We start from the raw sequence: 23,556 nt of genomic DNA on the forward strand, positions 1-23,556 counted from the left end.
CACCCCCCCACCCAAAAAAAAAAGGTTTCCTACGGTAAGTAATTAAAGGCAGATTTATTCCCCTTTAGATCCCCCTCTTTCTTTGCCCGTCGTCCCTTGGCTATAGGCTCCGCCTGTTTATCAATACTTCCCTTCCAAAGAGACATCTCGTCCTCATGGTAAAACGAAAGAAATGACTGTTGAATCATGCGATATGGTTCCCATGTTGTTTTATAGTCGGGCATATTCTTCCACTCAATCAACACTTCTCTAGCTCTTCATACTGTTGAACTGACTCCTTTCACTTCCCTTGGTTCTAAGATTACCTCCATTCCTTTTGTCTAGGTCATCGACAGCGTCACTGATGGACTGTGGTCGCCAATAACTTTTCTCAGCTGGGACACATGGAACATCATGTGTTTGGTGTAAGTAGGGGGTAGCTGCAAATGATTCCATGGCACCAATCCTCTCCACCACCTCGTAAGGCCCATAATATTATGGAAATAACTTTTCATTTCTTTTTTGAGCTAAGGTCTTTTTCCTATAGGGTCGAATATTCAAATACACTTTATCACCCATCTTGAACTGCATGTTGAAAGACTTTACCTCTCCTTTATAGTTGCCCTTGAAACTCCACTACTGTTGCGCCCATCACTTCCCCTAAGAACAACACAGCTAAAAGAACTTTGGCCTTGAACATAAAGAGACTACAAAATCTTTGCCAAAGCTACTCGTTTTTATTGATTTACGTTTTGCTGCACAATTCTTCTATGCCTTTGAACCCAATTATCACCCAATAAATCCTTTGCCTATGATCTTTGAACAGATCTAACCATGTATTGGATGTTATTCATAATGAATAGATAAGTCATCACAAGATCCTTATATTGCTTAGAGTTACTGTCCATGTTACATTGAAGAGCTTTGCATAATTTGCATTATAATAGTTGTCAATTGGGAAGTAGAATCTTCTCCCACCTTCTCAAACTCCTGAAAAAAATGCTTCTTGCTAGTCAAATAAAGACTTCATATAGTTAATCACATAGCTAGTTAGAGAGTGCACAATTCCATCCATCATACAATTTTTGTTGAATCTTCTTCCATTGCTTCCTTAAAATGATCAAAAGTTTCTTGAGCAATCTGGGCTAAGCGCCTTGAAAGATTATGAGCAACACCCCTAATCTTAGAATAAGTTTTCCTTTAAATATCATTTCAATCTCATAATGATGCTCGCACATTATTTCATACATGTCTAGAAGTACAAACAACTTCTCTGGTGACCCCTTGCTTTTAGTTATAACATCCCTAAAACTAAAAGCATCAATACATTATTTGTTGTCACTTCAACAAAGCAACGATCCTTAAGAACATTGATGCCATTAAAAATTTGATAACAGATTTTTCTTTCTGCATCAAGCAGGAGTTTCACAACAATCCTCATATAGTGAATCCAATTTTCAATTTTGGACTCTAGAACCTCCCATGGCATCTTCTATACATCCTCTTTACTGAGCTTTTCCACTCCTTCACCTTGAATTTCCCTCACTATGATTTTAAGAGAACCCTTGGGTTTGGACAAACTAGGATCCCCTTGATCTTCACCTTCCTCCATCCCACCATGAATTCCAGAGTCAATGCCTTCTAGTTCATCTTGGTCTCCCCCAGAGTCTACAATTACTTTATGCCCAAAATTACATCTATGCTCCCTAACTTCAAGAGAAGGAATCCTCCCTCACTTGGATCTCCTGTAGTGTCACCATCACCCCTGGGCAAATGCCTCTACTCTTCTCCACCTTCCTCATTTCCATCATCACCCCAAAACATCCCATGTCGACCAACTTCAGCCCCAACCAGTCCACCACCTTGTTGAAGATGAAATTATGGGTCGCCCCATTGTCCACCAGAACTGTCACTGATTCTCCTCCTATATGTCCGCTCAACTTCATGTTGTGATTTGAGGTAAAATCACCACTAAGCTTAGAGAGACCTCTGCCACATTTAGGTTCAAATGCTCCTCCTCCTCCTCCTCAACCACTTCCTCCTCTAGAGTCTCCTCCTCCTCATCATAGATTGTAAGTACCTACAGCGAATAGTCCTTGTAGTGGTGGCTCGGTGCAAACTTCTTATCACAACGGAAGCACAATCAGCTCGCTTATCCTGAATCTCTACCTCAGTCAACTGCTTGAAATTTTCCCCGGGTCATGCAATACCCTATCCTTGGGTACTTCTCTCTGAATGGGCACAGGCTGTACCTTGGGTGCCAAAAAAGTAGTCGTCATCCAGTATGAAGCTCCCGAACTGCTACCCTTGTTGCTTATCTCAAGTGAGTTTTTGTCCTCCACCATCTGGGCTAGCTCTATAGCCTCCCCCAACCCTTGTGACCTCAATAATCAGATAATGCCGCCCATGATATATGGTTTAAACTCCATCATGAAATTTTCTTGCAACACTGTCTTAGATAACCTCCTCAATCGGCTATAAGGTACTCAAACCTCTCCCGATAATCCATCACTATCCCTTCCTGAACCAGAACAAAAAACTGCTCGTAAAAGTCTCCTTCCCGACTGGTTCGAAAATATTCTAATAAACTATATTTGAACTCCCTCCATAATTAGATGGATCTCTCATGTCTCTCCACTGATATCAAGACAAGGCATTCCCCTCCAAGCGTAAAGCCACTATCATGAGTCTCTCCTCCTCCACCAGCCCATTCACTGTAAAGTAGCTCTCCACCCTATAGATTCACCCTTGATCATCTTTCTCCTAAAAGCCAGTCATGTTCAACTCTGGGATCCCCTCCGCCCCAACTTCCTCTTCCTCCTCTAGCTCCTCTCATTTGGTGATTATTGTGATCTCTTAATTGTTCTCTCCCACCACTCCTTTCATAGATATTGTCTTCCTCAAAATCAACCATTCTCATTTCTTCCCCATAATTTCTCCTCGTGTCATATCCTTTCGAAATGAAAGAAAATATGAGCAATCATTCTTTTTAGTGTTATCGTCATAATAAATGAAATATTCTTGTGACAAGTTTCATTTCCTGTAAAAAATATAGTGAAATCATCTTTCCTATTCCTTCCCCCGACCCTGCTACGAAAAAAGACATTCACTTATTAAACTATCCCATATATGTAGGTGAGAATAGGGGAAGGGGTCATATTTACTCTGATGGTAGCAAGAGTAATAATACAATTTATAATGCTCACCCATTTTTCTCCTGGTTATCAATTCAAGAAGTGGCATATTTTCCTTGTTGCCTAAGATTTATGTCTCTCGATCATCCCCCATTGTGCCAATATTAGGGGTTCCCCCACTTCCTTGGCCACCCGGGCCTTTGATATTGCCAGTTGGGTAAGAAGCTCCAATATTTTCTTCATCACATCCTCTGGTTAGAAAACCTTCCTTCCATAGATGAAAATCGTTCTTCAAGTTCACATTTGCGTTGGCCAACTTCTCATTCTAGTTTCTCTTCCAAAGTATCTACTTTCTTTGACGCCATAGGTCCCGAATCATGCTCTGATACCAATTTGGTAGGAATCCGATCTCCTAACAGCAAAAACAACAACACCGAAGAAAAAACACAGCAGAAATCAACTAGAAAGGAAGAGATTATGGGCTTATTTTCTTTGATGAAGGCACAACCAAATAATATACAAGTTGATCTACTATTCGAGAGGTAGATCGGCTCTACACAAACCCTTGACGCTGCTAGGAACAACTCCAAAAAAAAAAGCAAACACAATCACATTATGACATTTAAACAACCTAATTAGCCCTATATAAGACTCCCAATTCTCTAACAAATCTCAATTCAAAACAACCCCTTTTTTAAATAAATCTTCATAATTCCCTTCCAAATCTCAATTCAAATCAGCCACGTTTCCATAAATAAATCTTTCCTAATTCCCACCAAAATATGAATTCAAATCAATCCACCCTTTCCCTAAATAAACTTTTCTAATTTCCTCCCAATTTTTGTTTCCTATGGCAAGTAATTAAAGGTGAATTTATTCCCATTTGGATCCCCCTCTTTCCTTGCTCGCCGTCCCTGCTAGTGGGGCTCACAAGCTATGCTGGTTGATCAATTTCTTCTTAATTTATTGAGTTTTCAAGTTTTTATTAGGTGAAATATTTTTGAATGTATTAAATTATTTGTTCTAATGACATGGTAGAGATGGCCAACCTTTGGTGATCATTGGCGGAAGTTGATGGAAAATTGTGTTAACATGAGCACGCACAAAATGTTATAAAACAGAAGATTACTTTCATTCTTTTGAGTTATGAAAAGTTAACTGTTTTCTACAACATGGAGCATTCAAAGAGTTTGAATCAACAATATGTTTTTACTAGTCCAATATTTTTACAATATAGTTAATGGTCATTTAACCACACCAGCGAAAATTCTTTTGGCACTCTATCTATACAGCGGTGGGTATCAAACTTTTATACTTTATAATAGCACATTTACGTCACTCTTTTTGAGCCAATTATCTGTCACGCCCATTTAAACTCCCACAAATCAATCATGAGGCATAATAAAGTGGACAATCTAACATATCTATCACAAAAACCCATCTTGATTTTGTTAATGAGGATCAAATAAGTGAAAATTAGTCTAACTCGATCATCATAAAAATATATATTACACTTAACAATCATCTAATAGACCCAACATAAATATTGATATGCAAGCATGCATAAATAAAATCTTCAAATTGATTATTGAACTTCTAAATAATTTTAAATATGCATTTATGCGTGCCGCAAGTCTTTAATCCATCATGCACATGTTCTTCTATAATACATCCCAAAATTATACACCCAAAAAGGTTATGGCATAGTGCAAAATTAACACCTACATACGACTCCAACCACTCTTCTCCCTTGCCTGAAAGTCACATTTATAACATCTGATGAGTTAGACACTTAATGACATAAACAATTCTAATATAAATTTCAAACAAACAAGAACAGAGTATAAATTGCTATAATGATCATACGAACTAATATGAACATGTATCTTCTTAATAATTAGCTTAGAGAAAAATTTTTAAAGATTGATTTGGAACAGCTTTTTAGTTGCTTTGCTTTTTAGAGAGCAACCATAATTTTGTTTAGCTATTGCTTTCTTACTTCTTTTTCTCTGATTTTGATAGGAAATACTTGAGTTCGCAAGTAACCCCAAGGGAATACTTGAGTTCGCAAGCAAACCTATGACTAATTGGAGAAAAAACAGCGAGAATATAGCAGAATCTGAGTGAAATCAGCCCCAAAATGATAGATTGCAATAAATGAAACAAAGCAAAACCAACACGAAAGCAAGATACATGTGTTCCTCAATTAGAGAGGAGGATCGTCTCTCCCAAATCTCTAGACAAGATAGTCTAGAGCCCAAACATCAAGAAACCTAATTCTCAATCAATCAAAACATGAAACTCCCTAATTCCCTATCAATCAAAACATGAAACTCCCTAATTCCCTCATCCCTTTTAATACAAGATATTTCCTAATTTAATTTCCTTCCCAAACCCTAGCCTCTCCACTCCGTTTGAATTTTTCAATCAATTGGAATAGTGATAGTGGAGCCCGCCCCATTAGGCTGACCAAACAGAGGAGGCGGAAGTCTTCGCCTCCTATAGACTAGCGGCCCCCTTTGGGCCAGTTGGTTCTGGACCGGTTCATTGTGAATCGGTCTAGCAATACCACCCTCCCAAAGAATCACCTTGTCCTCAAGGCGAAAATAAGGAAATTGATGTTTCACTCTCTCGTAAGGTTCCCACGTAGCCTCGTAGTCAGGGAGATTCTTCCACTTGATCAACACTATCTTATTCCCATCTTCTTTCTAGCGAACCCCTAACAGCTCCAGGGTTTCCAGAATCACTTCTAGATCTTCCGTAAGTGTCGCTGGTAACTCAGGGTTGGCTATATAGTCTCCAATGACCTTCCTCAACTGTGATACATGAAAAGTCGGGTGTATAGTCGCCGTTAATGGTAGTTTAAGCCGATATGCAACTGCTTCGATCTTTTCCAGCACTTTATAAACCCCAAAGTACCTTGGAGCCAGCTTCTCATTCCTCCTGTTGGCGACTGTCTTCTGTTTATATGGTCGGAGCTTCAAGAAAAACCTCTCCCCCACTTCAGACTAGATGTTCCTCCTATGCCCATCAGCTTGTTTCTTCATAATATGTCGAGCCCTTAGCAGATATCTCTTCAGCTCTTCTAACACTCTATCCCTCTTCTCCAAGTACTCCTCTACTGAGAAAACTAGGGCACTGTTACTCCCAAAGTGAAGTGTACCAAGGGGGGGGGATCCATTCCGTACAACATCTTGAATGGAGTCATCTGAGAAGCAGAGTGAAAAGAGGTGTTGTACCAATACTCGGCCCATCATAACCACTTAGCTTAGAGCTTGGGTGTCTCCGATACGAAACATCTCAGGTAAGTCTCCAAGCTCCTGTTCACTACTTTCGTTTGGCTATCTGTCTGTGGGTGATAAGCTGTACTCCTCTTCAGAATTGTTCCCTACAGTCTGAACAACTCTCTCCAAAAATGACTGATAAATACCTTGTCTCAGGCTGATACTATCGCCTCGGATATTCCATGTAATCTGACCTCCCTGATGAAGGCTGAAGTCACTGTCACTATTGTGTAGGAGTGTTGGAGGGGAATGAAGTGTGCATATTTGATCAATCTATCCACCACCACCAAGTTCACTGTGAAGCCTTCTGAATGGGGAAACCCATCTATGAAGTCCATGAATATCTCCTCACATACTTGTCCTGGTAACGCCAACAGTTGTAGTAGTCCCCCTGGTGACATAGCCAGATGCTTGTTCCTCTGACAAATCTTACACCTCGCCACCATCTACTCTACATCTCTATGCATTCCCTTCCAGTAAAGCTCGACCGCTAGTCTCTTGTAGGTCTCTACACTCCTGAATGGCCCCCAACTGCGCTTCCATGAAATCCCTGGAGTAAATTTGGGATGTGGATCGAGTACGGGGTATCACAAATCTCCCCTGATATATCAGTTTGTCTCCCTCCAATGAGTATCCTGGGTGGCTACCCTCCTCTTTCAGTAAATCTGACCTGATCATTTCCAAAGCTTCATCTCTAACACTTTCTTCTCCGATGGCCTCCCAGTCAAGCATCAAAGGAACTGATAGTGCCACTGTTTGCAGCTCCCCCATACATCTGAATAAAGCATTTGCTGCCTTGTTCTTCACCCCTGGTCTATATTGAATCTCAAAGTCGTACCCTAGCAGCTTGGACAGCCACCTTTGATGCTCCTTCGTCACTATCTGTTGTTCCAGCAGTTATTTCAAGCTCCGCTGATCTGTCATGACAATGAAATGCCTCCCAAGTAAGTAGGCTTGCCACTTCTGGATGGCCAAAACGATGACCATTAATTCTCTCTCATAAACTGATTTTAGTCGGGCTTTAGCAGTCAATACCTGGCTAAAATAGTCAATGGCCCTACGACTCTGCATAAACATTGTACCCAGCCCGTACCCAGACGCATCTGTCTCCACAATGAAGGTCTGAGGGAAATCTGGCAAAGCTAGGACCGACATCGTAGTCATCGCCTTCTTGAAGCTCTCAAATGCTGATGTAGCTGCTTCCCCCCATAGGAACCCGTCCTTTTTCAATTACTCAGTGAGTGGCCATGTTATGGTACTGTACCCCTTAATGAACATCCTGTAGTAACCTGTCAGTCCTACAAATCCCCTCTGCTCCTTCAGATTTTTCGGCACTGACCACTTTAACATTGCCTCAATTTTGGACTGATTTGCTGCCACCCCTTTTTTTGATACCACACGGCCCATGTACTTTACACTGGCTTGTGCAAAGCAACATTTCTTTAAATTAGCCCCTAGCTAGTGCTCCTGCAGTACCTCTAACACCCTTTTCAAATGCTCCCAGTGCTCCTCCTCTATCCTGCTGTAGACCAGGATGTCGTCAAAGAATACCAAAACAAATCGTCTGAGATAAGGCTTGAAAACCTTATTCATAAGGGTCTGAAAAGTAGCGAGAGCATTGGTGAGGTCAAATGGCATTACCAAAAACTCATAATGTCCTTCATGAGTTCTAAAGGCCATCTTGGCCCTTGGGTACATCCTCCTTCTTTATCCGGATCTGATGGTAACCTGATTTCAAATTTATCTTGCTGAAGATCACGGTCTCACTCAATTCATCTAACAACTCGTTAATGATTGGTATAGGAAACTTGTAAGGTACAATTTTCTTGTTGAGCGCTCTGTAGTCCACACAAAAACGCCAGCTGACATCCTTCTTTTTCACCAACAGAACGGGGCTAGAGAAAGGGCTGATGATGGGTCTGATGATCTCTGCCTCCGGCATCTCTCTAATCAACCTTTCTATTTCATCCTTCTAGAACCGAGGGTAGCGATAAGGTTGTACACTGATGGGCGACACTCCCTCCTTCAACATAATGGCATGCTCCTGCTCTCTCTGCGGTGGTAATCCTTGAGGTGACTGAAAAACCTCTCTGAACTGCTGAATCAACGGCTGAATGGAGAGGGGTATGTCTCCTCCTCTTCCAATCTCGCTCCTTCCAAACCGTGCAACTCCACCAAATACCCTCCATCCTCCAACTGAATGTCACTCACCATCGTTTTAAGAGAAATCAGAGATTTTGAAAGCCTCACATCTCTCTTAATCACCACTTTCCTTCCATCCACCATCAACTCCATCGTGAGTGCTCCCCAATTCACTTTGGTGTCTCCCAAAGTTTGCAGCCATTTCATTCCCAGGATGACGTTGGTACTCCCAAGCTCTATTGGAAGAAAATCTTCCTTCACCTGTATCCCCTAGATTATCAGTCACACTCTTCTACAAATTCCCTGACCTTTTTCCACCTTCCCCGTACACTTCATCACCCCGTAACGGCTGGTATCCATCAATCTCACTCCAAATTGGTCGACGACCTGGGTGTAAATGAAATTGTGAGTAGCCCCACTATCAATTAGCACCACCACCTCCCTGTCCTCTATCTATCCCATCACCTTCATGGTGTGATTCGTAGTGAATCCAACCACTGAGTTCAGTGAAACCTCAGCCATATCCAAGTGTAGCTTCTCCTCCATCTCCTCCTCTGCCTCCTCCTCGCCTCCCTCCTCAGTTTCCTCGTCATCACAGACGATGAGAACCTGAAGAGTTCGGTCCTTGCATCGATGCCCCGGCGTGTACTTTTCATAGCACCTGAAGCACAACCCCTTAGCCCTCTTATCCTGCATCTCTTTCTCCGTCAGCTGCTTGAAATTTCCCCCGCTTCCTCCTCCTGTCTTCTCCTTGGTGGCCTCTCGACTCCGTCCCGTTGCAGGACCTTTAGGTTCTAGATGAGTGGTCGTCATCCTGTAAGTGCACCTAGTGCTGCTACTCCTGGCTCCCCTCTTCAAATTCCTCTAATTTTCCACCAGTTGGGCAAACTTCATGGCCTCCCTCAAGTCACGGGGCATCAAAACCTTCACTGTTGCTCGGATCCCTGCCTTCAGTCCTTTCATGAAATTTCCTCCAATACTGTATATGAGAGTCGCTCCACCTTGCTAGCTAGGTGCTCAAACTGCTCCCGGTAATATGCTAGTCTGCTACCGATCCCTCCTGTGTCAGATCAAAAATTGCTCATAGAAATCTCCTCCCCGATAGGTTTGGAAACGTTCTATTATGCAGTTTTTGAATTCCCTCCTGTTCTTGATAGGCCTCCTCTGATCTCTCCACTGATACCACGACAGGGCTTTTCCTTCCAAGCACAATCCGGCTGCGATCATCTTCGCCTTCATCAACCCATTGACGGCGAAGTATATTTCCACCTTCTAAATCCACCCATACGCATCTTCTCCTTTGAATATGGGCATCTTCAACTTCCTCACCTTCTGGTCGCCCCCATTTCCCCAGATTCTTCCATAGTTTCTCCTCTCCCAATTGCTAGGTGCACCCCATGTTTCCCGGTCTTCCCTTGCCCTGCCATAGCCCAAACCCGCTTCAAAATCTCTCATTTTTTCAAAATCAGCATCTCGGCGGCCATAGTATCCCTCATGGTGTTCCCCGTATCCACCTCCTCTTTCTTTCCTCTGGACAGGCTCCAGATGGGGTCTTCTTTCCTCTCCTTCCATGATTTTCACATCATCTTCCTCCCTACGAATTTTAGGATTCGTACTTTTTCCTTCCATTCTTTTCGCTACAGAAGCCGTCGTTTGCTTTTGAATTTCTAACATTTTTTTCATCATGTCTCGTAGATTGGCAACTTGCCCTTCCATGGAGGAAATCGTTTCCTCCATTGTCGTTTTGATTTGATTCATCTCTCCTTCAAGCCTTTCCTCCAGAGCATCCACTTTTTTGGCTGCCATCACAATCCAGAGTTTGTAGAAACAAAAAATCTCGATTTGGACTCCAAAAACAGCAATCTCCCTTCCTTTCGGGCAAAAAATCACCGCTGAAATTAGCCGAAAACAGCCCTCCACCAGTCCCACGACTTGCTTTGATACCAATTTGATAGGAAATACTTCAGTTCACAAGTAACCCTAAGGGAATACTTGAGTTTGCAAGCAAACATATCACTAATTGGAGAAAAAAACAGCGAGAATAGAGCAAAATCTGAGCGAAATTAGCCCCAAAGCGATAGATTGCAATAAACGAAACAAAGCAAAACCAACACGAAAGCAAGATACAAGTGATCTTCAATTCGAGAGGAGGATCGTCTCTCCCAAATCTCTAGACAAGAGAGTCTAGAGCCCAAACACCAAGAAACCCTAATTCTAAATCAATCAAAACATGAAACTCCCTAATTCCCTCATCCCCTTTAATACAAGATCTTTCCTAATTTAATTTCCCTCCCAAACCCTTGCCTCCCCACTTCGTTTGAATTTTTCAATCAATTGGATCTCCGCCTCCTATAGACCGGCGGCCCTCTTTGGGCCGGCTGGTTCTGGACCGGTTCATTGTGAACCGGTCTAACATATTTTCATAAAATTCTGTGATGGAAAGCTATTTTTTGTAACAAGAGTAGCTAAGTTACTTTCCCTATAGTAACTTCAAAACCAATTTTATAAAGTTTGCAGCTATCTCAGATAGATCCTAAGTCTAAACTTGCTTTGAAGATTTGATAAGAAAAATATTTGATCATGAGCAATGAATATGAATATTTATAAAATAATGATGTACATATGTAAAGTATCAAATTGTTTAATGAACTGTACGAGTCACTTGCTGATATGAAATTACTTGGTACACTTCTGTTTCTTCTTAATTTATAGTTATTTTTTATTAGAAATGTCATGTGATGCTTGTATAGGCTTTTAATTCATTTCTATCTTATGGATATCATGCTTTCTGCCAGCTATAATTACCATTGATCAAGTTTGGTCAACCCAACGTTACAATTATCAATGGTAACTTGCTTCAAAGTTGCCCATTCACATTCTAATTTTTAGAAACGAGTCGGGGATACTTTATAATTCTCCATTGAGGTTTATCTTGTTAGAACATTTCTCTCTCTGCTAGGTCGTGATAGTATACCAACCTATTCTCCATTACATGACCCTTCATAGGCTTTCTTTATTTTTAATATCATTACATAAATATTTATAATTACTTAACATTTTTTTGCATATGATAAAATTAACTTACAATATTATATTGCACTCAAGATATAACATAGCATATAAGAGTTTACATTTAAATAGTTAAATATGCACAATAATTTAATAGGGAATCAAAAGCCTTGTTAAATGAATGTAATATGAATTTAGATTGAATGATCATAAATGAGACGATGGAGAATTATAAAATATCCCCTACATTTATCATTACATGCTCAATATGATCTACAAACACACATAACAAGTCAATATACTCATGTAAATTTGTAAACATTAGACCTATGAATATCTTATTGAAATTATTGGGTTCTCCTCGGGACTGATCACCTTATACCTTGACATCCCTAAACTTTGGTCTTTTGTAAACAAGCTAAAAATAAGAAATTCCTCAATGTTACTATTAAATCATAGCAGTCCATTGGCATTTTGATCCACAGCTAGGATGGGAATTCATGAGAGCCTCACCTATAAAATCCCAGCCGTCCCTTGGCATTTTGATCCCACGGCTAGGATGGAAATCCGTAGGAGGCTCACCTGGATCACACCGATCTCCTTCGATATTTAGTTGGCTGATTTAGGAAGGATTATATTAGAGCAATTATGCATGATTTTGTAATTATTTGTTTCTTTATTAAAATATCTTGTATAAATTTATAAATATGAATAGTTTTGTGCAATAAAATTAAGCATTTTCTCTCTCTAATTCACTGAATTTAATGGTTACAATAATTTATTAAATAATAATATAAATCTATAAAAATATTCTCAAAATAATATTTTTACCTCAAAAAGATTTTTTTTCCTCAAAATAATATTTTTTATCTCAAAAAGGTTTTTCCTTATTCAAGCTTTAAAGCCTACAAATTTGGATTGCAGACTAATACGGTTTCTTTACCTAAAATCTTCCTTCCTCTTTTTCTCCTCCTATCCTTCTTCTCCTTTTTTTTTCTCTGTTTTTCCTTTTTTTTTTCTTTGTTTTTTTCCTTTACCTGAAGCCCTACCCGATTTTTTTTCGCAAAACCTGGAGTGGATGACCATGGGATTTACAGAAAATAGAAAAGGGGGAATGGAAATGAGTGTAGTGCTTTGGTTTAATAGATTATTACTTATTTTAAGCAATCACAATAAATTGCTACAGTGCATTACTTCATGCACTAGAGTTAATGAAAAAAACTTGGGAAAATGATTCGAGTAAGGATTTAATTGATAATTGCTAATATATTTATAAATTTTTATATACTTATATATACTAAAATGATCGAAATGAAATATTTATAAAAAATTAAAAATAGTTTTGATGATTTTAGGATCTGCAAAAATGAGGAATAATTTTATGAAAAATTTTAATATTGCATTTTTTTGGAAATTTTCAAGTATTACGCTACTGTTGATTTAGTTTATATTTAGCTCAAACTGACTTCTTGCTTTACATAAGGTTTGATACTGCTTTGTCTGAGTTTTTAAAAACTTTTGAAATCAGCTTATGATGCCTGCTCTGTGTTTTTTTAATATGAGTCCTCCCTTAGCAGCAACTCCTATTAAATCTTAACATCTGATGCACGTGCGGTTTTAGTATTATGTCGCTCAAACTTTGACCATGTGTTATTTTGTATATTTCTGAAAAGCCTACAAAATTTTCATCCTTATTTAAACTGATGGATGACTTTTTTTAATGAGTCCCAGTATAATTCTGATATGTTATATAGTTCTATTCAGCATCGTTCACGGAAGATCTTTGTGAAGTGGTTAAACATGTATCAAAATGTTATCCCAAGTGTAAGATATATGCTGTTGGCTGGTCTCTTGGAGCAAACATTCTTGTTCGGTACTTGGGTCAGGTACAAATATTCTACTTATTCTACTTCATCATAGTTTTGTATGTGAGCTTATACATTCAGATAAATTTTGTTTCCAATACTGCCAAAACTGAAGTTTGCATTTGAATCAAAATTATAGCTTATGCATATTGTCTGAAATTGTGCATTAATTGAGTAAGACTATTTTTACAAAAAGTTATATTTTCAGCATATGAAATAGGTAGTAGAAAATTTTCAAAATCTAATGAAAGTTAGAAAGCAAACTCATGTGAGGGAATGTGATATGATCTCATTTCTTTCTTAATGTTGAAGTTATACTCTAGGTTAAATCTAGTTGTCTTAAGATCTTCAATTATTTAAGAACGTTGTAGTAGTTGATAAATTTATTGATATATTCAATGAAATTTTTGTACCTTTTTTGATGCAATCATTTTATTAAGCAACCAATCATGATATAATAATTGCAGATATTTTTCAAGTTATTCTTTTATCACCTTGATTTATATCCAACATCCTTTGATTTGTTTATTTAGTAATTCAACTGATTGGTTTTGCATGTCTCTAGAATCTCATCCTTTTTTAAGATACGTTAAATGAACTTGATATTCAAACTTCCAATTGAACTGTTGACATAACCTTGAGCTCTGAGATCAAATATGATGTATGTGTTAGTGTTTTCTAATGCACATTTCTGATCAAATGCACAAAATCACATACACATTCAAATTCCTGATTCACAAACTTTTAATTTTGGTAGCTATTCAATTCCTTAAATTAAAACTAAAAATTTGAAAAATATCATATATATGATATTTAATAAATTTATATTATAAATATCACGTAATAATTTGGAAAGATAAAAATCATGCACAATCGATGACTATATTGTTCCAAATTTTGCTAAAACTCAATCATACATGTAAACCAAATATTATAAATAGAATATAAAAATAATAAAAGTAAGAGATTACAAATTAGTGGAGCCATATGTCATACCAATGCAAGTACATGATTTCTTCCAAATTTTCAATCTCCATCTGCACTAGGAGAAATGCCAAATAAATTGCACCTAATAAAAAAATTATTCTGAATCAAAGTAAATATCTGTTAGAATGTTCTTTTAGTTGTCTGAGAGCTCTATATTTATAATCATAAAATCTCACTGACTCTATAATAGAAAAATAAGAAATAATCCGGCATTCTTATCTAGATTCAAGAGAAAGGAAAACTCATAGGATCCGATGCTTAAGCTATTCTCATCCATATGGAATCTGCGACTGGTTCACCCAGGAATCTCAAGCAGCTAAAGCTAAACGGACAAAATAGATAGGACCAATCTAGTCCACTAATCTCATGCTTCACAGGCTTAGACCACCCTAATATATGGAGCTTCAAAGGCCATTGCCAAGTCAATAAACTGGAACAGGATAAACCTCAAGATAAGTTATTACTTTGACCACCTAAAAAACATTTACAGCCAAAACATCGTTGTAACTAGCATCCTTCACGCTAAACCAACAAACATTAAACATGTTTTCAAGGCAATAACCACCTCAACTCCGAACCATCAAACATTAAACTTGCTTCCAAGTTGAGAATAATAATGACTGCATATTCTATTGTTATATCTTCAAAATAAAAGTTATATTATTCAAAATTCATTTCAATCGAAGGAATATATAAAAGTTTGAATATTATTTTGATATTCTGAATGTTTTCCAAACAAAATCTTCAAGACGGGTGAAAAGAGATTACAATAATCTTAATGAGTTTTCATATTTTGGAGCTTGTCAAATTAACAAATGCATACCGGCTTCTTTGTTTTCTATCATATCTGAATGAATTAGATTTACTGAAATTTGTCCAAAATTTATCATAAAAATGATGAATAAGTATTATAACTATAAGTTTAAATATTCACGATAGTGAGAACCGCAAGTCATTTACATATATAATCATGCAACCTTACATTAGTCTTGTACAAGAGATCCTAAAATCATAATGTTAAATAAAAAAACTAATCTAGATACTTTTAACCATTAGTTAACTACGAGACCTTACATGTATAATGTTCTTGACTATTTTTAATAAAATCTTTAGTTTACTAAAGGGATAACACTATTAAAAAGGAATTAAACCAATGGGTAAAATTCTATGTGATTCTAAATTTAATTAATATCATAAAAACTAATTAAACTAGTTTAAAAATAAAATGTACTTGGCTGAAAGCATTAATAATCATGCACTTGCATAGAACCAATCTACTAAAGCATTAATTATCTATACCATACGCCAAAATAGTTTAGTACACTCTGGCCTTTACTTTCTATGCAAATAAAACTCAAAACCAAATTGAATGGCCTAATTATACCAGCTTCTTTGATGCTTTCAGAAGCTAACTCGAAGAATGTGGTTGGGGATAATGTTAGCCTCTCTGTGGAGATGGGGTCAAAGTTAACTGCGGATAGGTTTTTAGGCAGAGAGATAGAGCGGGGAGAGAGATTTGTAGGCTAATTATTGAAAACTAGGGGTGCTGTTACTGAAACGTAGAATTAATTTGAATTTTGAAAGCATCTATAAAAAGAATCCATGGGGTTTTAATTCTACATATATCCGGTCCTGCTAATGATGAATTCTTAGTAGCAGGTGTCTAGTAAAGTAAGTTGAATTCATATAATCTATGAAGACGTCATTGATGTCTGCCGGTAGCAATTCCATTTAATGAATTGTGGTAATGAAGTTTTTGTATCAGGACAACTTTTTAAAAAGATTTAAACACCCAATTTGCAGATATAAAGCCCAAACCATGCTCATAAACCCTTAAGTAGACATGAAAACTGTCATAAGATACTTCAAAGAACAGAAAACTGAAAACAATTAGGATATCATTAACTTAAGCTATTTTCAATTAAAAGTCAGTATGGAGGACGCTGCACTTGAGGAGTAATGCTTGTTCCACTTTCAAATACTTGCAACTATGAAAGAAAAAAAAAAAAAAAGTTGTGAGATTCATGTGTCAGTGTCATTGCCCCAGTTGAAAGTTGAAAGACCTAATTTGAGCCGTTGCACTTTTGAGATAAGAGCAATATTTTGAAGTTGATGCGTGTTGCAGCTGCTCCTGCTAATAGTCTATTGCATTTAATTAAATTTTCTCTGTTGCAGGAATCATATGGTTGTCCACTTGCTGGAGCTGTTTCTTTGTGTAATCCTTTCAATTTGCCAATTGCAGATGAGGATTTCCGCAAGGGCTTCAACAAGATTTACGATAATGCTCTTGCTAGATCTCTAAAAAAAATCTTCAAGAGGTAAAGTTTGATTTGCTTCTTTAGGCTGTAACTTGGATTATTTTCTGGAAAAATGTCCAACACCTTTTCTGGTATCGTTTCATCAGGCATGAACTTCTGTTTGTGGGTCTCCATGATGAATATAATATTCCAATGGCAGCTAATGCCAGAACCGTTAGGGAATTTGATGAAGGGTTGACACGAGGTAAGCAACATCTAATGTTGGGTTACATTACTTGAGGTTGTCATTCTAGTATTTTTTAAATTAAAACTGTAATGCCTGGCAGTTTCATTTGGCTTCAAGTCGGTGGATGATTATTATTTCAACTCCAGCAGTTCTAATTCCATTGTGCATGTTCAAACGCCATTGTTATGTATACAGGTAGTTTTCTAATTTTTCATATATTTATTGCAATCATCTATAATTTCTGACTGAAGATTCTTTCTGAAACATGCTTTGCAGTATTTAATAATATTTCATCATAATATTGCCGCTCTTTATGTATATTTGCTTCTAACCCTGTTTATTAAATTGCAGGCTGCTAATGATCCGATTGCTCCTTCCAGGGGTATTCCTCGTGAAAAAATCAAGGTGAATTTACAATCCATTTTGTTAATTTCAAGTTCCCTGTGGCAGCATTCATGCTAATCTACAGATTTTCAATTTTATTTTTGCTATACCGTGATGTCCAACTGGTATCCTCAATCTTAAATGGCTATTGAAATTCTTAGTTAATGATGAGAATGCATTATAACAAGCTAGATTTGCCTTTGGAAAAAGCCCAGCTGTGACATAAAGGTGCAAGAGGATATTATGCAGCATAAGATTTTGTTTAGATTATGCTGGAGCTTAACATCGCCGTGCATCATGTGTAAGCTTATGCTGTTTGGTGTCTATTTTATAGGCTACACATGTGCGTTCTAGATTATTGTCTTAAGAATTTTCTTGGAAATGTACAAACTTACAAATGGATGATTAGAAACCACAAGTGATAGAAAAGTCCCCCTCAAATTTAAAGGAAAATTCTATAAGATGGTGGTGAGATGTGCAATACTTTATAGTGCAGAATGTTGGCCATTAAAAGAGAAGCATAATATTAAGTTAAGTGTTACAGAGATTAGGATGCTTAGGTGGATGAATGACTTGATCAAGCTGAATTTGCATACAATTCTATAACCAACCGTTCTACCGGCCGCTCCTCTTTCAGTATTATTTACACCAAAGAGCCCAATCACATTCTTCATTTTGTTATTCTACCTAAATGTCAAAATGTTGTAGCTAATGAAGTGACTATTTACTACGAATCCATATTAAAAGACAAAGTTACTTGCATCCAATGAACAATACAAACAAGCTGCTGATATCCGTAGATGGAGGAAAGTATTTGAACCAGGTGACCTTGTCATGATTCGTCTTCGCAAAGAATGGTTATCATCCGGCATTTACTCCAAATTAAGCCCACGAAAATTGGGTCCAATGCCCATTCTCAAATGCATTAACAATAACGCTTATATTCTTGAACTACCTCCTCACATTCATACATCTGCCATTTTCAATGTTTCCGACATCCATGCATGCATGTTTTCCTCCAGATGAACTCACGGGTGCTAACATCACTGCGGGCATGAATTCCGTTGAAGATGGGGATATATGATGCGGTGCATCTTAAAGAGATGGAACTAACTTACCATCTCTAGTTGCTTTCTGTTTTATTTCCACTACTACTTAGTAACAACTTGTCCTTTTTCAGCTAAGATAGTAACATAGAACCTTTGGATGTATTAGGCAAATACTAATAAATAAATAAAAAGATAGCTGCAGCTCATATATGGGATTAATTATTATGTGTGGATATTGGATGCCATCCGGAGGTAAATTAAAGCACACCACATCACCTTATTGCTGTGTACCGCGGTTGTGTACCCGCTATGTACTGGGTGATGTGGCATGCTCTGATTTGCCTCCGAACACAAAGCTACTTCTGGTGTCTGCACAGAATAAGTTCTCTGAATGGAGGGAAGAAAACATAGAAGAAAATATATAATATGATACATTTTCCTTAGCATTGCTATATGTTTGATCTCTTCCCTGTTTTGGTTTCCCATGTTCTCTTAAGTGCAGGTTTTACACCAATAATATTATGGTAAATTTACGAAGAAAAAAAAAATCTCTTGTAAATTCCATTATGACTTTGAGCTACACCATGAAGTCACTGCATATGCTGCAAGACTTGGATCTACTTTGCTTTGTAAATCTGCATTGATCAATTTAATGCTTTGTGTACTGAATTCTGAGTAAAAACATGTGCAGGAAAACCCTAATTGCCTGCTAATAGTTACACCAAAAGGTGGACATCTTGGATGGGTTGCTGGTGAAGAAGCACCCTTTGGAGCTCCATGGACAGATTCAGTTGTTATGGAATTCTTAGAGCATCTCCACCATGAAAGACCTGCAACCAGCTCAAATTCTTCTTCTGAAATAGATGGTGTTCAACAGCCTTTATCATCCATTTCTGTCCAAACATAATTTCAAATTTAAGACGTTGCAGAATACAACAAGAAGAGCTTGAATTTATTTACAGGGCTGAACTGAAGCATTCTGTCCATTTTCTGTAGACCAGAATCTTCTTCGTTTTGTTCATTCCCTTCAATTTATATTGATAGCGATGAAGCCCCTAAATGAATGTGTTGTTATTGCAAAGGGGATGTAAATGATGATAAACTATATATATTTTGTATTTATGATAGGAATCTACAGTAATTATTGTTGTAAGACATTCATATTATTGGAATTTTTTTTTTATTATCTGTTTTTAATTTTTATTCATATTATTTGTTCATAGCAGTAGTATCAATAATTGCTTAGTAGTATAATAATGAGTGATTTTATTATTAAAAAATCAAATTGAATTGGATTATATATTAGTATTGCTCATATTCAATTAATATAAATGTGAAGCTTCCTGATTTAATTAGTATTTCTCTAATCAGTTTCTTTTGATGAAAATATTTGAAAGTTATATTTATATCTTTATATTATTATTTTTCTTGATTTATTTTTGACATATTAGGAGCAAGGGTGGATCCAACTTTACTTTTGAGGTTGGACATATTTATTATATAAAAATTTAAATACTAAAAATTATATATATAAAAGTTAAAATTGTAAGCAAAATTTTTTATTTCATTATAATTTATGCATTTAACAAATAATTAAAAATATATATATATATATAATTGCATCATATATGCATTCATTATATAATTTATATTATTTGAAAATGAGTCTACAAAAATTGCTATATGTTTTCTATCAATCGGTCTAAATTGATGGGCAAACAACACGAGATGTGTTATATAAGGATAAAAATTTATTTTTGAGGGGTGGGAGGATGGAATTACTAAATTACCCCTCTTTAATATTATTATTATTATTTTTTAAGGGTGGGTGGGCATTTGCCCATCTTGAATATAATGGGGATTCGCCTTTATGATTAGGAGATTCGAGAGCAGATGAAATCGAGAAGATTTTTTTTTTCGTCGATCAACTGGCCTGCAACCTGTTCTCAATTTTTTTTAATGAATTTTGATATATAACTTTTCATTATCCACTTAAATATTCTAAATTTTTAAATAATAAAAAAGTTGCAACAATTAAAAAAACATGAAAAGCTGCACATGCAAATAATTGGCCTTCAGAATTTTAAGGAGGAAAAGTTCTAATACATTATTGGCATAATAATTTTTTTTTCTATGGGGCAAATGTCTAATAATTTTTTTTGAAGGGGAACATGCAAATAATTTTTTATACATTATTACATTTGATAAGGTCCTAAGGAATAATAATTTCAATAGAGTAGAAATTCTTCCTTTCATAAATAGTTTGCCTTAAAATATTATGTTATTATTATTATTTTTTAAAGGCAACAAATCATCTCAATTTTAATATAAGAGAACTCTCCAAATATTATTCTTCCTTTCATTAATCTTTGCATGTTAATTAACACTTATTATAATAAACTGTTTAGTATTATAATAAATACTGAGTGTCGATATATAAAAAAAAATTCACTTGATGATACATATTAGAATTTGAATCTTTTAAGATTAAATTTTGCATTATCCGAACTTTGATGCTAGTAAATTTATAGTCGAGCTGAACAATTTGATGAGATGAATCCAATGATAGTAGATGTGGTTCAATCTAGCCCAAATAAGCATAGACCAACACTTGAAGTATAATGGAAAATTTCATGATATTAATTGAAGGACTAAATGATCTCCAAATCTTGCATATTTATAGTCAAAATGTACGTCTTTACTAGATGAATATAACTAGCCCAAGATTACTAATTCCGACATTGCCTACATATTGAAATATTCAAAAGATACCTTACGATCAAAGGGATCTCTTAGGACCATTAGATGTAATGTTTTGAATTTTAGTTATAGACCTCCTGTTCTCTACATGAAGAGGTTCTTGACTAGAGATGAGAGAGAGCTTGAAAGCATGAAAAATCTTGAAGCCCTACTTGGCTAATGTCAAACTGATCCTCATCCTTTGTTATTGGTCCATCGTCACTTGACTCATGCAAATGGGTCAACACCACATGAGTATTGCAAACAAACCATCATTGAGCCACCTAAGCCGAAGCACCATTGTCAAACCATAATTGTCTATCCCTTATCACCCAATCACAACCAATGGCTTGTCGCTACCAGATCTCCATTGTTGGACCATTCATCGCTAGACCTCTATTACAAGGTCACCGCCACTACACCACCACTATCAGGCCATAATTGTCTGACCACTATAGTTAGAACTTTACCATTGGAACTTTGCACTAGAACTACGTCGTTGAACCACTATCATCATACCTTCATTATCAAACTACTACTATCAAACCATTGCTACCTAACTACCATCATCAGGCTTCCAATATCAAACCACCACCGCTTAACTTTCATCATCGGACCACTACCGTTGGCAAGCCATTGTCATCAAGCCATCACAACTCAAACACTATCGTCAGACTGCTACTATTGTTAGATCACTACCGCCTAACCACTATAATCAAACTATCATCACGCCACCATCATCTAATAGCAATCATCCAAATGCCTCTCAAATCTCACAACCTCAGCAATAATTTTCAAGGCATAAAAAGTCAACCCAACAACTCATACAATTATTATCCCTCCAATTTGGCAAACAAGAACTTTTTTTAAACCAAATGCTTTCCAAGTGGAATCATTTCAACTTGGCCAAATTTTGTGCATCTTTTCTTTTTTGTATTTTTCATATCAAACCCTAAATATTTTTTTAATGAATATTCTAATAAGTAATAAATGTTAGTAATTTCCTCTAACATTAGAGAGAGATTATTTTGTGCGGACATCGGACGGTTCGGAGACCAAACATAATGCACCATGTCACTGAGTCACTCGGTACAGAACGATACCGAGCATCTGTACCGAGCAAAAAAATGACATGACACATTTTGATTAATTGGTCTCCGGACGCCAACCGATATTCGCACAGAATAATTTTTCCTAACACTAATGACTAACTTCCGACAATGGAGATTTATGACGAGGAACATGTTGTATGGTTTCAAGCAATACCTTTATTAATTAATCAGAGTAACATCAATAATCAAAATGCAAGTTTTTTAAAATAGTAATGTACCATTAATGATTTATAAATAATGTAACTAAGAAGATTCCATTCATAGAGTTATAGTGCTACATTTAGTTTATTAATTAGTAAATTGAAACTTCAGAATTTTCTTAAAAGTTGCTTTAACACCTTCATTAAATAATTAAGATGACCCTTAATTAGCCTACAAACTACATATATCTTGAGAAGAATCACATGCACCAACTTTTGTTTATCAATAGTTAATAAAATCTCACCTGTTTTAATTAATTAAACAAGTTTTAATTAGGAAAACCAAATCGAGATACACCAACGGAGAACTTGTTACGATTTTCTCTTGGGCGTCAAGGCAAGGAGAAATTATTCTGTGGGAGTCCATACTGGAAGAACCGACCGTACATGTGAGTGTACACTTGTACACAATGTGCATCAAATTTTTGTACACACTATTTATACATAATGTGTACACTCACAGTCTGGACGGTTTTCCTGTCTGGACTTCACATGAAATAATTTATTATTTTGAGGGCAGACAAAATAGGATTGTGAAGTGCATAATTTTATAAATGAAATAGATAAAATGAATTTTTTTCTTAGAATTTGGGCAATTGTATTTATTGAAGATGGGTAAAATAGTTAAAATGCTCATTATTCTAAGAAAAAAAAAATTTTAAGTGGGCAATTACCCATCATTTGCTCTTTCTAATTCTACCCCTAACTTACCGTTGCTTGTCCGGGTGGTGAAGAGCTGATGCGCAAAACCTAGGTCCCTAATTCGAATCCCTTGGCAAGCAGTGGAAGCCTTAAGTGTTGGCCCGTATAAATTGGTGTGAGTTGCATGCTAGGTCGACCGAAATTTTCACTGGCCTAAAAATAGTACTTCCTCGTAAAAAAAAAAAAAAAAATTCACCCCTGCCAGCAAATTACAAGAAGCTATAACACGTGAAGAAAAGAGAAAATTTCTCAAAACGAAAGGCCCCTAAAGACAATGAGTGGATGGCCTCAGAAATATAGAGTGCACATTCTCATAGGAGTAGAAATGAAGATTGAGCGACCCAAATTTAATAATTATTTTTCTTTTTTCTTTTGTTATTATTTATTATTTATTAAAATGGAAGCATAGCAAATAGCTTTTTATTTTTTCATTCATTTCATTATGAATTGAACTTTTATATGAAAATAAAATAAGTTGTGTTCCAA

At 36.5% G+C, this 23,556-nt stretch overlaps 1 protein-coding gene and 1 pseudogene across 1 annotated transcript in view; one reads left to right on the forward strand and one right to left on the reverse strand.

Moving 5' to 3' along the window:
- LOC110103354 (embryogenesis-associated protein EMB8) overlaps positions 1–19,483 on the forward strand; it is a 25,341-nt gene extending 5,858 nt beyond the window's left edge. The window contains exons 3-8 of the mRNA XM_020832027.2: positions 13,303–13,434; positions 16,576–16,718; positions 16,805–16,902; positions 16,985–17,079; positions 17,236–17,289; positions 19,009–19,483. Of these exons, the coding sequence (XP_020687686.1) occupies positions 13,303–13,434; positions 16,576–16,718; positions 16,805–16,902; positions 16,985–17,079; positions 17,236–17,289; positions 19,009–19,224 (738 nt within the window). The 3' untranslated portion in view covers positions 19,225–19,483. The remainder of the gene's footprint in view (positions 1–13,302; positions 13,435–16,575; positions 16,719–16,804; positions 16,903–16,984; positions 17,080–17,235; positions 17,290–19,008) is intronic.
- Positions 475–1,591, reverse strand: LOC110103365 (annotated as a pseudogene).
- Positions 19,484–23,556: the final 4,073 nt, after the last annotated feature.

Source organism: Dendrobium catenatum, unplaced genomic scaffold, assembly GCF_001605985.2.
Source record: "Dendrobium catenatum unplaced genomic scaffold, ASM160598v2 fragScaff_scaffold_1297, whole genome shotgun sequence".
Taxonomy (NCBI): domain Eukaryota; kingdom Viridiplantae; phylum Streptophyta; class Magnoliopsida; order Asparagales; family Orchidaceae; genus Dendrobium; species Dendrobium catenatum.